The sequence below is a fragment of the Fringilla coelebs genome (assembly GCF_963513975.1).
Source record: "Fringilla coelebs genome assembly, chromosome: Z".
Taxonomy (NCBI): Eukaryota; Metazoa; Chordata; class Aves; order Passeriformes; family Fringillidae; genus Fringilla; species Fringilla coelebs.
The window spans coordinates 47,729,069-47,746,854 of NC_140031.1; the positions used below are offsets into that span (position 1 = coordinate 47,729,069).

At 36.9% G+C, this 17,786-nt stretch overlaps 1 protein-coding gene across 1 annotated transcript in view; it reads left to right on the top strand.

Moving 5' to 3' along the window:
- The window catches only part of ARSK (arylsulfatase family member K), a 17,817-nt gene extending 6,094 nt beyond the window's left edge, over nucleotides 1-11,723 (top strand). Inside the window, exons 3-8 of the mRNA XM_084224721.1 lie at nucleotides 1,308-1,323; nucleotides 1,412-1,694; nucleotides 5,085-5,256; nucleotides 6,840-7,064; nucleotides 9,881-10,105; nucleotides 10,188-11,723. Of these exons, the coding sequence (XP_084080847.1) occupies nucleotides 1,308-1,323; nucleotides 1,412-1,694; nucleotides 5,085-5,256; nucleotides 6,840-7,064; nucleotides 9,881-10,105; nucleotides 10,188-10,456 (1,190 nt within the window). The 3' untranslated portion in view covers nucleotides 10,457-11,723. The remainder of the gene's footprint in view (nucleotides 1-1,307; nucleotides 1,324-1,411; nucleotides 1,695-5,084; nucleotides 5,257-6,839; nucleotides 7,065-9,880; nucleotides 10,106-10,187) is intronic.
- Nucleotides 11,724-17,786: the final 6,063 nt, after the last annotated feature.

Here is a 17,786-nt window from a genome sequence, read left to right on the forward strand (position 1 = left end):
GCAGGCTTTCCACAGGATCACAGCCTTCTTTGGATATCCATATGCTTTGGTGTAGGGGGGACAGCCTTCCTCACCATCTTCTCCATGGGCTGCTAGGGAATCTTCATTCTGTGTTGTTTTTATGAACATGCTCTGTCTCACTGATTAATGATGATGTCTGTTGTTGTAATGATAATAAAGAGAAGCTTTTTCTTTAATAATAAACAGGTTAGAGTTATTTAATGCTTCCTTTTTAGTTATGAGGGGATTTTGTTCTTTAAACTTGATCCTAATCTCAGTCTGACTGGATAATCGGACTGGCCTATGGCCTACATAGTATTTTTTTCCTGTTTAAATCAGTATTATGACATTAGGTGCAATTAGATGCACCCACACACTCCTTTATCATAGTTTAACTTTAATGCTTATGAAACATGCTTTCTCTTAAGAACCTTAATTTGTTCTAAGTAATTTATTTAAGCCTGTTTAGGTTGAAAGTGTGAGCCTAAACAAGAAGTTAAAACAATTAAAAAATTCTTACAGATAGCTTTTCTGGAAGTTAAAGTGCACTGGTAAAGTTCCTTTGGGGATAAAACTGGTTAGATGCTCTCTAAACAATAATATTGTGTTTTGATAAAAACATGTGATCAAACTTTGAGCAGTTTTATACTTTCCTTTGTAATTTGGTTGGTAATATTGAAATTGCCATGAACAAGATGAAGATTAGTCAAGGTCTTAGATAGTCTGCCTCTTACCAATGTCCACCATCCTTCACTCTAGCAAAGGAACAAGGACATTTGCAGTTCAGATTTTGTTTTTTAGTGTTTTAGAGAGACCACAACTGCCATGACATTAGAAAATCTGTTCAAAAAATATTTTATCATTAAAATGTTGCTGTTTTTCCCTCCTTCTTGCTTGCTTTACATTCTTTTCTGTTATTTGTTTGATACAATTTATACAAGATAAATAATTCTTACAGGTTTTTGTCCAAAGTGTGTTTAATTGATAGTACAAGCCACATCCGTAATGTTGTTTCTAAAGGCCTCACCAGTAAAGTTATTTCCCACTAGACTCTTTCCCGTAAAAATCTCAGGCCCAGTTTACAAATAAATAGTGTGTGAATATCTCCAAAACATGGAGAAGGGTCCACAAGATGGAGTGGTATTTCTAAGTATTATTTTGTAGCTGTGAGAAGAGCCATTTTGACATAAATGGATAATAAATAAGAAAGAAGATTCAGAAGCAGACATAAAAAGGCTGAACGTCTGAGTTTAAAATAGATGCACAATCATTATTGCTCAATTGAATAACAATTCTCCTTTTTGCAGGAATTGGAAGTAGATTGTAACTGAAAGTATAGGGGAAGTTCTTCAGGAATTCATAATGCTTTTTGCTTGGAGGAAAAGTGAAGAGACCATTTTTGTATTTTCAGTAACCGTGTGGAAGCTTGGACTAGGGATGTTGACTTCCTGCTCCGACAAGAAGGAAGACCCATGGTGAAACTTACAGGCGATAGGAAGCAGTTTAGAGTAATGGAAACAGATTGGCAGAATACTGATAAAGCAGTAAATTGGATAAAGGAAGAAGCTGTTAACTTTACTCAACCATTCATTCTTTACTTGGGACTAAATTTACCACACCCATATCCCTCACCCTATGCGGGAGAAAATTTTGGATCCTCTACATTTTTAACATCTCCTTATTGGCTTGAAAAGGTATGTGAATATAAAATTTAAATATTAATTTATTAATAACTGTACTTATTACAAACAGTATTTTGTCCCTGGCTTTTCAAGATAGACCCGGTTTTGATATTTTACTACACAGTAAGAAAGTACTTGAATGAGATGTTAGATTTCTGATTACAGGTCTCTGTTGTGAAAAAAGGTTTGTTAGCAGTAGTCATTGAATCAGTAAGTAAGTATGGAGTTCAGTGGCTAGAACCATATTAAGAAAAATGAAATTGTTGTTCTTCTTTGCTGTAAATTAATTTTGGTAATGGTCTGAAGCTCATTGTTATGAACATCCTGTATTTTGCTTGTTAGAAATGATGCCATATGTAATAATTTTGTCTGAGTTTTACAGTGAAAGATTGATTTTTTCTGTAGTATGGACCTAGAACATAAAGCAACATAAGACACAACAGAAGTCTTCCTTTTCTGTTAGCTTTTTCTGTGCTACTGTAGGTTTTCAAGCACAAAAAAGTGTCCTTATGTCTGAATGTGTAAAATTAAGATATAGCACTCCACTCCAAAGAAGAAATACTTTTTTCAGTCTTGTATAGTTTCCAGTTGCCATTGACTGCCATAAAATACAAATGTACTACAATAGATTTAATTGCAGAAGGGCATTAATATTCTATGCAGCTGTAGAATTAGAATTAGGTTGATAAGACTTTATACTTCAAAAAACCCCTCCATATGCAATTTATGTAACTTGTGGCCTTTTCCACAACAGAATTGCTAAACCTCTCTCTCTAGGTGTACCAAAAATACAAATATATAGGAAAAAAGGATTTACAAATGAAGGTTGAGAGATGTGAATTTTTTTCATAATAGTGAGAGTTGTGGGTTCTTCTGGGAATGGTGAGAAGTTTGTGGGGAGAGGAAGAACTTTGGGAAAAAACCCTTTCAATTACAAAAAGCAAGATCTAGCTTAGTTGTTAAGGAAAACTTGCTGGGTGCTGATTGCTAGGTTAGGGAATCATATGTACTTTTTTTTGAGTCACAGATGTTATAACGTCTTTGACAAATTTTTGTCATCTTTTTTCCAGTCAGAGTACCTTAACTGCACAGTTTGCTGGGCTCCTTCATACCACTGTGTGTACATACTGCATTGTGTGGGCCACATATTACCATTTACTGACCACTGGCCAGTTCTTCTGCAGTGTAGCTCTTTTCTGATCATGGAAGAAGCAGTCTTTTAAAATCACAGAGGTAGTCTCATGAAGAAGTTCTATCACAAAGATGAAGAGCTGAATTAAATGTCCTGTTTATTTGGACTGTAATACAGAACAGAGTATTAACACGGTGTGTTTGTGAAACACTGTGTAGTTAACCAGATGGTCCCCCTGTATTTTGCACAAGATGTCATTTTTTCAGGGCATGTGGCTTCTTTCCTAGTTATGAATTATGTGTCTTGGTTTGAGATTATTCAAAGAGGTAGATATTCTAAAATGAGTTCCTCCTCTTAGTTTCAGCCAATCCCATTCCACCAATAAGGAACCAATACCAGTAGAGATAAGTGAAAAAAGAAGTTTAGTAACAAGTGAAACAGCAACATGCAAAAAAATAACAGTGGATATTTACTAGATACAACTTGCTGAATCACAGGAGCTCAACAGGAACAAGGAGACCCCAAACTGGTGGGGTGCTGCCCCCTTCTAATCTGACAGCCTCCCACTGCTGACTGCCTGAAGGGGGCAAAGAGAAAGTGGTGTCAGGCTCTTTCCAAGGTGGCACCTGCCATGGGTGACCATTCACTCAAAGAAACAAAGGGAATGGATGGCAGCAAACCCTCCTGGGAAAATTGGAGCATATGAAGGTCTAATGGCAGATGGGAAGTTCTGGCACGCATGGGGTCAGCACTGCAGTTCACTGCTTCCTCTTGTACTGGCCGGATTCCACCGGTGTTGGTGCTGGTGCCTTCTGATCTGCTGGTGTGCTGGAGAAGGGAGCAGGGGAAACTGGTCTCTGGACACTGATGTGGGGTGGCCCAACTTCCTGATCAAACTTCGCTGCCTATAGAGTTTGCAAAGATCACTGGGAATACAGTTTTCTAAATGCAGTTTTTCCAAGTTGCTACAGTTGGAAGCCCAGAAACTTGCCCACATCAGCCCCTTCTGAAGCAGAGTCTCCTCCTTCAGCAGAAGAGGAAGTCAGCTTGAGTTTCTTGACCTTTTAAAGGGATTGGCATCTCCCAGCTGCCCTGCAGTTCTGGTTCCAGCCATGCTTTGGGTCTTAAAGGCACAGTAACAATCTTATGGCACAGATAGATATGGACTACAGTAACATTACCATAGACAGACAAAGGGATTGTGGCTTTGTGAATACTTAAAACTAGGCTGAAGTCCTGTGGAAAAGAATCTTGGGTGGAGAGGGACACTTTTTTCTCTCTTGTCTTACGCAGCTAATAAATACCATTTGCAAAGTGCAAAATGTAACTTCAAAATGTAGCCAAGGACCTTGAGCAGTAAGAAAATGACTAAAGCATTATTATTTTATCTTAAGGATTTTTTCTAGCAGTGTGTTTTCTATACATCCTTAGGAAAACTTATATTTTGTTGTGTCTATTTGACTATTACAAAGCCAGGTTTTACCTCTGTGGGTGCTTGAACTCTTGCAGATTTATCAACTTGTTTAGCTGTCTGGCTTTTCCTCCAAGTAACAAGTGAAAGTACAAAAGGAAATTGCCTCAAGTTCCCTTTTATTTAAGGGAATATTTACAAGTACAACAGCCAAGGCTAAATGTGTTATGTCAGATTTCAAGACTCTAAAGCTAGTACTGAAGCAGACAATGTACAAATATATTAGCTTTTTGGTTTCATAATGATGTTACATTTCTTTATAACTAAATGGATTGACATATGTAGAAACATGTAGAAAGTATTAGAAGATTGGATTAATGTAGTCAGTTCTTTTTATCAAGATGCTAAGACTTGTCATCACTGTCCTGGAGGCTTTCTCAGACTACATGGTTTTCCATGTTGTTCTCTAGTCCCACATAACCCCCAATCTTTTAGATCCATAGGTTTATGGTTATTCTACAGTTACAAAGACTCTATGCCAATATTCTGTTCCTACTCTAGAAGAGTGTTCTGTAATATCTCTCTTAAAAATATTCAGCAGTTGGTGAAGCACATGTTTGTGGCTCCTAGCCTTAGTTTCTAGTTGATTTTCACAGGTTTTTAAAAAACAATTTTCCTGTGGAACTGTGGGGAAGTATGGAGGAGGTAGCTGCATGGTGTAACAAATAAGCAGCTAATGTTTCCTGAGCCACAAATTGAGAACTGTGAATTTTTGCTATAATTTTAAAAATTAAATCTGTGTTAAAAAGCTTGTTTAATTCAGTTGCTAAAATAATGTTAATTTCCTCTTATTTTTTAGGTTAATTATGAAGCTATTAAAATACCCAAGTGGTCTTCTCTTTCAGAGATGCATCCAGTAGACTATTACTCGTCGTACACCAAGAATTGCACAGGAGAGTTTACAAAGGAAGAAGTGAGAAATATTAGAGCATTTTATTATGCTATGTGTGCAGAGACAGATGCCATGCTGGGTAGGTAGTGTCTTATTACACTGTGGGTTTTCTAGTTGTGATTTTTTTTAAAGAAAATTCTGATAGGGCTGATCTTTGGAGGAAAAAATAGAAAACAAAACATCACAATTCACACCTGGGAGCAAGTTGTGGGAGTTGCTTATTCAGTCTATATGATAAATGACAGGATAGCCTTTTAGATGAGTTGAGAGCACTCTGAAAAGTAATCACAGCCACCAGTCAGAAGCTTTGTAGAAAACCAGTGACTGCAGCAAAATATGGCATGACCCATTGCATTGGTTTAAAACCCAATGGGAAAATTGCCCCATGCAAGCTGCCCCTCCTCCCCCACCCCCTTTTGATAGCACAGGAAATACTGGGAGGGAACAGAAGTGGGAACAACAATTTTGCCGAAAAACTCGCAGTAAAGACAACAATATAGATAAAAGCGGACACAAAAGGAGAGTGCTCCACCCAGAGGAAGGGTGTTCACCAACAAAAAAGCAAAAACACCCCCAAAGAGAGTACCTAGTGTGGTTTTCCCAGACAAAGGCAAGATGGCACCTGTCATCTCCATCCCCTCCACGCTCTACCATGCAGCTCAGAAGAATGAAAGCAATGAGGCAAAAAATTTTCTGCAATTTATTATCCTTCTTCCAGCCTGGAGGAAACAATGGAAAACAGGGGCAAAACAAAGCCTGGAGAGCCAATTAATCCAAAACAAGGGTCCTAATGCTGTAAGTGATAGCCCTGACAGTGGCAGCAGGGGCAGAAGCACGAAATCTCTTTGATTAAGTGCTAACTGAAATAATGGAAACGTTTTTGTGAAGGGGACAGACTATAAAAGCTGAGCTGGAAGAAAAGATAAATTTTAGGGCATAAGTAGTTTTCCTTAGAAGCTGGTTTCAAATGTTTGGATAACAGCTGTTACACATCAACTGAAGAATAAGTTTACATTTGGAATGTCCCTTAGAAGCACGTTATTGAAAGTTATGAAGAAATAATTAATTGTACATTTAGAATTCTTCATAGTTTGCAGGAAGATCTACAGGTAAAAAATTTACAATGCAAGTTGGTCTTAAATTACAGTTTTGTTTTTTTTGTTTGAAAAGTGGCCATGAATGAACAAGAATTTGTTTGCATACTAATATGAAATTAATGATCACATCAGCTAATATTTTAGGCCTATGACCAGGACAGCATTAGATTGGTAATATTAATTAATTTTATGAATGAAACAATGGAAGTCTTACAGGTTTAGGAAATAAGGGTTTGCAAAGTAACTGCACTGCAGTTGTAATTTTATAGCATCTTTTAAGTAGTATGTTGAGGCATGAATCATCCTAAAGTTTTAATATTTAAAATGCCTAAGTGCTTAACTACCAACTTAATTGATCTTTGCCTTGTCTTTGTTGCACAAATGTACATACAGAAATAGAGAAGTATATGTTGTGTTTTCGTTGCACAAACGTATGTGCAACAAAAGAGGAGTTTCCTCCACTGGACTAGGAGGGCTCCTTGAAATTTGCATGCTGCTTTGGAGGTACAGACCTTGGAAGAAATATTTTGAATGTATCCTTTTCAGTATCTTTTTGTTTTTGCAGGTGAGATTATTTCAGCTCTGCGAGATGCTGGGCTTCTTGGGAAAACAATTGTTATATTCACTGCAGATCATGGAGAACTTGCTATGGAACACCGTCAGTTCTATAAAATGAGCATGTATGAGGGGAGTTCCCACATTCCTCTTTTAGTTATGGGGCCAGGTTTAAGAGAACAGCACCAAATACCAAATGTAGTATCTCTTGTGGATATCTATCCTACCATGCTTGGTGAGTTAAGTAATTTCAGGTGACAATTTTTTTTTTCCCTGTTACCATTACTATTCTGCATTTGTATTATAATAGTCAGAATGATGTCTTGACTTTGAGGCAGTATGGTAACACACAGGAGATAATTTATCTGTGGATCATATATATGGACTTAACAGAAAAAGTAAAAAATGCATGAAAAAATAAAATAAAGAAACTGATTGTCTTCCTTATTACTGTAACTGTCACCCACATAATTACACTGACTGATTATATATAGGATTATTTGTTAGTAAAAAAAGGGAATAAAACGCATTTTAGATATGGATAATCCTTGCTAGCCTTCACACCCCACAGTTTACTACAGAAATTACAGTGTAAGCTCATCCAGAGAAGAGATTTAACTTGGAAGGAGGAGGACATGTTCGTTAACATAGCGAAGGAATGTCTTTTATGAAGGGTCATGTGGAAGAAGTGTGACGAAAGCTTTGTATAGGAAATGTAAAAATGATCTGGGCACATGTAAAAAGATGTGATAATGGATATCCATTCTTACCTTATGAGATATGAAAATACTCAGTATTGGACAGAGAATAAAATAAAAAGAACTAAATTTAAATTATTTAGATGGAAATCACTTTTAAGAGGGAATTTTTGAACAGCTATCTGTGGTAGATCATGCAAGAGACAATTCTAATTGGAATTAAACATCAGGTTAAGTTATCTTTTGAGGCTTTATCTGTGATCTTTTTGGCTTCCAATCATAAGAAATGTTCTTTTCAAACCAGTCTGGAAGGCTTGCTCTCTAAGAGATGTCACATGTACACTGCAATTGCATGGAGAACATGAGTGAATAAAACTGTACTTCTAGCAGTACATGTCAGTGAAAAATCCACTTTGATATTGTTTTAAGTTGATTTTCTAAAAAGTGAACAGAAGTTATTTATCTGTTTGTGTCTTCTCAAAACTTTTGAAACAGTTATCCAGGGAAAAATAGGATATCAAATCTGAGTGGCTTTCTCTTCCAAATTTTGCCATCAAATTGTTACATATCTGTACTACATATGGATCTTATGTAAGTTATGGGAGCCTATGTAAAGAGTTATAAATCTTTTAATTTTTTGTCTGTTTTTCCCAAGTGACATAATTGGTCAGATGGTTTAACATCCTTCTGTCTTTTCCTCCTGGGGGAGTTTCATTTGTGCTTTTTTCCCTCAGAACTTCATGTTCATAAATAATTCATTCCTTGTTCTGGCAGTTCCCCTTCTCTGTACTCTGAATGTCAAAAAGGCATGTATGACAAAAATGAAAACTTGAGCCATCTCTATCATGTATTATGTTCTCAGAGGAAACAGAATTCAAGTCTGGTTTTGTGACAAATTTAATTGCTTTGCTTTGTGTTGTCACAAGGAAATAATCTCACTTAAGATGCCATCCAAATGCTTTGGTCAAGAGTGCCTCCTGCACTGGCTTTGAGAATAAGTGTAAATGTTTGGATTCCAGCAGAATCTGTGTGATACGAATGTACAGTAGGAACTGCAACAGCTCTTGCCTTTTGTAACAGGATGTAGCATAATCTCTGGGCAGCACTATCTTTCTTGGTCTGTATCGAAATACCTTTGGCTCTCTATTGGAAAAGCAAGAGTTGCTGAATGGCTGGAACATTTGCACATAGAAAATCCAGTTACTGCAAGTAATAGTGTTACTGGTTTAGAATGACAGAAGAGCCTATATCCCTTTTTCATTTGTTGGAATGTAGTGTGTATTTGTTCAAATTTTTTTGCCCATGCATGACTGGGGGCTACTTGCTGGGTTTACATGTTATGGGTCTTCCTAGTACTTTGTCAGCTGCTGTCTGGGCAGAGGACAGAAAGGAAGATGTGTGCTGATGAAGGAAGGAGTCACCTATGAGCAATTTATATGCACAGAGTATTACCACTCAACACAGAACAGATTAAATATTACCATGGTGCTCTGTGAAATGGAAAGTTTTGAATTTTGAATTACTATAAACAATGTTTAGTGGGGTGATTAAAAATAGCAGTACTGTCATACATGGTTTTTAGGACATGCTTGGGATTCTCAGAATGTTTTTCAGAATGTTTCTGAAAAACCTTTGCAGTCTTTTAACCTGATCTTTGGGAGCAGGGAAACTTGTGGTATAAGTTGATGCTGCAGAGCTTATGGATATTACGGCATCTTCTAGTGGCCATCTGGTAGGCTATGGAGTCATCCAGTGTTTTCTGTACATGCACTATGTTGATATCACCTCAAATATCATCTCTACCTCCAGTCCTGCCAGAGAAACAAGTAGCCCTGCTCCTCAACTGTCCCCACCAGTTATAGGTGGTAATAATGGACAACTTTTATGAAGCATTTCATTATTCACTAATGAAGAATGCTGCAGATGAGCTTGGCAGCATTATTGTTCAAGAAATATACAGCTAAAACATGTTGGATATGGAGCTTTTAGGGTCCTTTCATGCTGTGTTATTCTTTTTCTTCTGCCTGATACAGTCAGAGCAAAAGAGAAATGTTTGCAACCGTGATTAAGGAATAAAACAGCACCATCCGTCAAAGGAGACTGTTGTGATCCCTTTTCACAAACTTCTGTTCAAGGTTAAGTTTTACATAGATGATATATTTGGTGATATATTTCAAGATGCTGGGGAGCTTGCCTTGGGAAGTTTCTTAAGGTATTTTGTATTGTGTGTTTTGTGATGATAATTAGGAGAGCACATTTTATTATCAACATTCAGACATTGGGAGCATTGTGTTAGACTTTTTTAAAACTGAAAACTGCAGTAGCGTTTTGGTTTTGTCTTATCTTTCCTTAGATATAGCAAGAATTCCTGTCCCACAGAACCTCAGTGGATATTCTCTTATACCACTGCTACGTGTAAAGGCTGAGAGTGAAGCGTCACCCAGAGGACCTCGGCCCTCCTGGGTGCTGAGTGAGTTCCATGGATGCAATGTGAATTCCTCTGTGTATATGCTGAGAACTGGCAAGTGGAAATACATCACATACTCGGATGGCTCTTCAGTGTTGCCCCAACTCTTTGGTATGCTGCTTTTATGTCTTGACTGACTTGTTAATTTACTTCAGTGCAAATTGAATCCTAACTGGCTTTTTGTTTGTTACAGACCTTACTGCTGATCCAGATGAGCTTACAAATCTTGCCATAAAATTCCCAGTAACTGTGCATTCTTTGGACAAAATACTTCGCTCTGTAGTAAACTATCCAAAGGTTTCTTCTTCTGTTCAGGAGTATAACAAACAACAGTTTATCAGTTGGAAACAAAGTTTGGGTCAAAATTACTCAAGTGTTATTGCAAACCTTAGGTGGCATCAAGACTGGTTAAAGGACCAAAAAAAATATGAGAATGCAATTGACAAGTGGCTTGGTGAGTAGATACAGACAACCTGGATTTCATATGAATGAGGATGTAAAAACATTATACATTTGTAATATTATGCTGTATTTTAAATGGTAGAATTATTTTCTTACATAACCTATTGAAAGTAAGGATAACTGAACTGTTACTGCTTTGTGTCAGAAAGCCAAGAGCATTTTTTATAACTAGCCAGCACAACAAAACTAGAGTTTTAGATGTTATTATTCTGTAAGTAAGTGTATATAGAAAGGGTGGTGTGCAAATACTAATTGTGTGTATGTAATATTTAGCTGATTGCAAAAGTACAGAGTTTTAAGCATTCAAACTCAATAGGAACTTCCATTTATAAGGAAAAGCAAAGATTATAAAACTGAGAGAAATAAAGTAGTAGTTATAGTGGAATTTCCTATGTGTATTATAAATCTAGATTGAATAGACATTCATCAGAAGTTGGTAACCAGTACAGGTCTAAACATTGATGTGGTTCATGCAAGTACTTAACTATATCAGCATTCCCGTGTTACAAGTGATTGAATCTGTACGTTTTCAAGGTCTACCTGTTAATCTCTTGCCCCTCTCTGCTCATAATCATAAATTAAAAAGAAAAACCCTTCTTGCCAAACCTGTGAGTAGAGTAGTTCTCTGAAAAATTGTAGTGTGATTTGCGTAACACAAAATAAAAACTGCATGAATGCAGTTAGATTATGCAAGTAAATGCTTTAATGCACATCAGTGAGTGGAGAATTGAAACTAAAATGTACACAGAGGAGACACAATTGAAGTTTGCAGGAAGAGTTAACAGAAAAATACTGTTTCCCATGTTTCCAGTGACCTGACAAAAGAAAGTAGTTTTAGAAGAAGGTAAGATTTAGGTAACAACTCTTCCACTTATGGGAATATGTAGTTACAGCAGTGTTTAGGTTTGCTAATTCCTGGTCACCATCATTGCTGCTATAGTAGCGGTTCAAAATGACATTATATTTCATACATAAAATGTTTCCTGCAATCTGTTATTAAATGCTCAGTGGTAGCAGTAAACCAGTAAAAATGAGACATATTTTCTGATGGCTCCAAACTCATTTCATGAGCAAATTGCCACAGAGTTAAAAAATCTTAAAACCCTGTAGCACATGCCATTATAATTCTTATTAGAATGAGTTCAGGTATGGTTGAAATTACTTAAACAAAATAAATGGGCTGCATAATTAGAGGAATTATTTATATCCATATGAAAATTTGTTCAAGAGAAAAAAGAATAAAGAAATTTTCTCACTTTCAAGAGGTCTGGACAGAATGTAGTACATTGTCCAAAATGGAGTAAAATAAAATTATGGTGAACTGTGGATGTGTTTTCTGTGTGTGCTTTTTAATGATTGAATGTTTAAAATGTAGGAAAAATTGTATTTTGTCAGATGTGTGAACAGTGCTCTCCTTGAAGAGATGAGCTTTTAAGACTCACTGATGTTTGTTTTACGAAAGTGCCATTTGTGACACTCTGAAATGGAGGAACAAATAGGGAAAAAACCTTGCAATGGCATCTTGTGCCACAAGAAGCCCTGTGCATGGGGACAAGCTTCTTAAAAATTCAGGAAACCCCAGGAATGGGCCAGCTCACAAGAGCAGAGCTTGTTGTTGTTCAGGAGACCAGGTAAAATCATTATTCTGCTGGGTCACATGGCTTGCAGTCGGATTGTAATATGGAATAGGTATCTTCCAAAAACACACAGTAGGAAGATGAAAGAGAAATGATTAAAACAGAAGGCTGCACTTACTAGGGTACTTTTAGAAAAGTTTTAGTATCTGTTAGTCGTGAGGAATAATTAGAAACATTTATGTTTTCCAGGAGACCAGAACTTTATAAATGTTTGTGACAATGAGAGTCAGAGCTGGGAAATGGTGATGATAGGTAAAAAGGACTAGAAAATATTGAAAAAAATAATTGGATGCCTTTATTTCAGGAAAAAGTGTAAGGAACTTAGATAAATAGAAGGGATAAAATAATTCAGAAAAACAGAATTTCCTTTTTGTGCTACTGTGTTCTCTGTAATTTTTTTTTATTGCCTTTCTTGGTTCTACCAGTTTTACGTGAAGTTTCTTTAGAACCAAGACTAGAATTAAGTCCTTGTGTTTTATTTTCTTGGTCTTCTTTTAGACTCTTAGCAGGGATTTCTAGTTGTAGACACTGTAAAGGAATACAGGTTCCTAAATTTGTATCTCCTTGAGTACTATTTTCAAATTTAACACTTTAAAAAATATTGAATGTGATTTTCTTTTACAGGAGATGATGATGCTCTTCTGGGCATCCATTAAATGTGTTGATATTTGACTGGCTGGATTGGGATGGACAGACACCCTCTCCAACAAATCTAATTTAAAGCCCTCTTCAGGAGTTTGGCAAGTCTCTGACCAAAGATGCTTCTTCCCTCCTTTGTCAGATGGGCCCCATTGTCCCCAGGAAACCAGGGCATGGCAAAAGGACTGAGTAACCAAAGTCCTAACTATGGCACCATGGTTTCAATGATTTGTTGCCCCTCCAGGGTCATCTGGCCCTTTCATAATAATTTAATTTCATAACCTATGAGCCCATGAAGAAAATGCACATTATCATTCTGATTTCAGATTGCTCAGGCATAGCTAAGAATAAGCTATTGAAATGTGAGGAAGTGTGTCGAAGCGCATCCTCACAGTTGTGTTATGAGCCATTAGCAACAAGAATAAAGCATATTGTTAATTTAAACAAGTTTAGAAAACCAGGTTAGCAGTATCATCTTTCAAACTGATTTTTCACTCTTCTTTTCCTTTTCTGTTTTTTTAGATTTTAAAGTGAAAGATAACATGTATCTTTCCAAAGTACCTTGCTGTCAAATGTTGTTTTATAGCTTTTCCTAAACATAGGTACTTGTTTCAGCTTTTGTGAAGTCGCATTACCTTTAATTTTGCTTTCTTACTGAAGGTACAATGACTAGAAGGTTAAAATTAAAATTGGAAGCAATAAACCTCTCCATAAAACATTTTTAATCTTACAGATGGAACTATCCCGAGGTCTTTAGGCTTGTGTAATACTGAAAATTCCACTAAGGCATTGAGCCATTAAAAGCTGGTGTTTTTACACAATTCCTTGTAGCCTTATTGTTTTTAGAGCAGATCCTTACTGGAAACCTAGAGAAACTCTGAGATTTAATGAAATGTAGTGAATAACAGCACATATAAGATGGCTAAAGAATTTATGCACAATGAACGGCCATACTTTTCTTCAGAATTACAAATTTTTATTTCTGAGATAGTAATAAAAATTAACAGAAAAGTGCAAATATCCCCTTTGCCATTGTCTGAGCATCCTGAGCCATTTACAATATAAACACCACCTGCTCATGGTGCAGAATTGGTGTGTGTATGCCATGCTTGTAGACAATATTGCCCTTTGTTGTAAACTGAGAAATTCATCTGTAAAATGCAAGATTTTTTGACAAACACTGCAGTAAAGATTAATCAGAGGCTGACATATAAAATACTTTTGTTCTATTTCACACAAACTGTGAATAAGGTATAGTTATGAGAAGTAGTTAGAATCCCAAGTCTTAAAATATCATATCAGAGATACATGGATTCACAGGAAAGTACGCTGTAAATACTATGAAGTGGAACGTGTTTGCTTAGGGAACACCAGGTGATAATGAAGAAAATCTAAGTAAATTCCTTCAAGTTGCCTCTTCTATTATGAATTGCTGAGTAACTAATCACAAATTTGTGAACTACTGGCATCCTCTCCCAGTGGCATTCATCAAGTAGATGCACCCATCTTGCTTATCACATTTGTAGTAGTGATTGGCATGGTTCTTCAAAAAGGTCTGAAGAAAAGTTTGTGTTAGTTACACAAATATATATTGAGAAAGGATTATTCTCCACACAAATGCATAGAAACTTGGTCTCTTAACCAGATTATATCTGGAGTGCTACTTAAAAGCCTTGAAAAGATTTATTTAGAAAAAAGGAATTTCTAGAAATATTTCTAGAAATTATTCTTCTTTCACAATAATTAATAGCAAAAAATTTGGAGGTCAGGATGCTATCAAGTAACTAAACATACTAACTCAACACCTATAATTTCATAGGAAAAACAGTAAAGTGGGACTAATTTAGTGTTAGTTCACTACTAAAAAGTTATCTAAATGAGTAACTTTCATCATCATATTCTAGCTCATCTTCTTCATCATCCTCCAAGAGTCCATATTTAAATTTGTGATAAATCGTGCCATCCTTGCCCATGTACACAATGTCATCTTCGTCATCATCATCTTCATAATCTCTATCTCTGTATTCAATCACTTGATCCTCATGGTAACTGGGATTCTTGTGATAGTTGCTCACAGAGGAAGGAAAGCTTTTGGAGTGATTTGTCAGCTTCTCATATCGTCCTTTATTGACAGGCTGGGTTTTGGTTCGTGCCTTTCTCCAGATGAATACAATGGCTCCAATTACAAGCAGAAGCAAAATGCAAGTGATAACAAAGAAAATAGTTTTGCTTTTTTGTCCGGGGGGTAGAGTTGTCTGTAATACGCAGTCATCTACAACAGCAATCAAAAACAAAAGAAAAAAAAAAAGAAAAAAAAAAGGGTGAAATGAGCTTGCATTTGTGTGTGTTTTAACAGTCTGGTAGGGTGTGTCTGGTGCAGTAATAGCAGTCAACAAAACACCTAGCTTTTCTGGCACCACAATGACATTTTTGTTCTTTTGCAGCAAGGATGTTGATAAGGTTGTTGGGATATCTATTCTTCATTATTTGATTTGAAATAATGAGAAAGAAGCCAAAAAGCTAGCAGGCACATGAATGCAATGAGATTCAGATGTCTGTTCATTGAAGTAAGCTAATTCATAAACCAGTCAGTTTATGAAATGCCAGGCCATTTAGCATAATAGTTGAGAGTGTGAGAAGTTGCCATCTCCAGCATCAGACATAATGGTTGTTATTTGAGTAAAACCTTCCCTATTTTTGATGAAGGACTAGAAACACACTGTTCATCAATAGCACATTTTTGCTCTAGTCCAGTTTTTAGGCATAATCAACCATAGAACACTTAGCACTATTCCTGCTTTTCAGCATGGTCCTACCTTGTGTTTCCCCGCAGTCACAGCACTCTGGGGTTTCTGCTGGGTCAGTGTTGCTGCAGCAGGGCAGGCAGCGGCTTTCCTCCAGGAAGAGTTGCATGTTGGCTGGACAGACTGTGCAGTTGAGAGGACCAGGTCCCTTGCACTCAATGCATGAGCTGTCACATCTCTCACACTTGGGTTTGTTCTCCTTCAAACATAGAACACAAGCAATGCACCTCTGATTTTGTGTGATTTGCACCTGACCTGGCAGCTCTGTCCTGTCATTGACCATTGTGGTTGTCATCTCTAAGGCACCATGAGTGTCAATGTGAAGATACAATACCAAATTCAAAATTCCCTGTTTTCTGATTTCTCAGTGATCTGCTTGTGGAATGTAAAGTGTTGCAAAAGCTTAGCGATCTCAGCTAGCTAGGCAGGATGTTGAAATTTACTCATTCTTTTAAGCTTTTTGGGCCAGAAAAGTAACCGACATGGAAGAAGCAATATGAAATATTCTGGAAAAAAGCTGAGAGTATCAATTTTCTCTCTATGCAGGGAAGAAGCAGAAGTAAGGAATAAAGGTGGTTGGAAATTTTTTAGCAAAACTGATTTCAATTGTGAGGCTTACTTTTTCTATGGAAACAGCTTAGATTCAAATAGTCTTCCTAAAGTCCAGGCTTCTGGGAACCTCTGTTTACAGAGACTACCAGAGGTCACTGTGGTCACGCCTGCCTTGCAGAATGCTCTGAAGTCAGTGGTTTCAGTGTTTGCAATGCTCACAGTTTCTGGCCATGGTACATGTTCACTGTGAACATCTGGAAACTCCAATAAACTCTCACCAAACTTGCAGTTAGGATTGCAAGGCTGTTTATCCTGCATGGAAGAACCTGTGCAAGATTGCAGGATCATAGCTGTTCATAATTTCTTAAGAGTCAAAGCTCTTGCAAAGACCTGCGCACCTGTATGGTCCCCAGCCTCAAATAAGGCCATTTTCTCAGATTCAATGCTATGAAGTAGGACTGTCAAGAAGATATTCCAGGACAGAGGCTCCAGGGTTTGTAGTATCCCAGGCATGCCCTGCTGCCATATTCTTGAATAAATATCTTTAGAAGACAATTGGTGTGGAAATTTGGAAGGTGGAGTACCCAGGCTTGTGGTGCAGACCCAAACCTAATCCTGTTCAATTAAATATACAGCTGTGTTAATTTCAGCCTGTCCTTCTACTAGAGCTTTCTGCCAGAAAAGCTGTCAATCAAAAATGCAAAAGTATTTCTTACAAAAAAGGCATCAGAAATCCAAGAGGAAATCTCAATTATATTGGAAGAAAAAAACACTTTATCATTAATAGAACTGTTTTGTTCATGTAGTTTTGATATCTTTGTTCACTATAAGGTAACCCCAGAAAGAGAAACAAGGCTTCCCCTGCCAAAAGAGGAAAAAAGTATGCATACATGTTGTTTGTATTGTGTACAAAAACCTTTCAAGTAGGTACCTTTTGTCCTGGTGTCTCCTGGACTTTGTATTCACCTACAAAACAGTCTGAGTTGCACATTCCATTTAATAAACTGTAGCTCCATACACAAGATGTGCAACTGAATGCTTCCTTCCCTAGACAGGCAAACAAAATAACAATATTACAACAGGAAATGTCAGGTAACTTCCTTTAAAAATTATACTGACCACTGCTATGAAACAAAATATGGCAACAATCATTAGTGAGGAGTTCCACATGATGAAATTGGTGTTAGAAAAAGCTTGTGCCTAGTCCTGGGGCTTTATGTGCAAACAAAATTTATTTCTTATGTGTTTTGATAGTCATGAAAAGATTATTTCAAAATCAGTTGTACAGGGAACCTCTGACATATTCAGAAAGATAAAGTAGATCAGAGCACTGAAGTAAAATGTGGAGAACCTTCTCCAAATCCTGTCCTTCACAAAATCCATACTTATTTGCCCTGTTAACTATTTTCAAACAACCATGAATTAAGCAATGTTTATATCTGAATAGAAAAATAACTAATTTAGTTGCATTAAGAAAAACCATTATGCACTAGGTACAGCCAGAGGACCATATGCACCTTGTGTGTCAGAGACTCTTTTTAAAGACAGATGCTGCATGCAGTATTTCTGTGAAACACTGAGGGGATGGGTTTAAGTGTCAAGATGTGCCCATCCATTTCCCTGCACCTAGACATTTTCTGCCATTGTTTGAAAAGAAGAAAATGAAAGTGCAAGGAACTGACATTAGCAGGTGTTAAA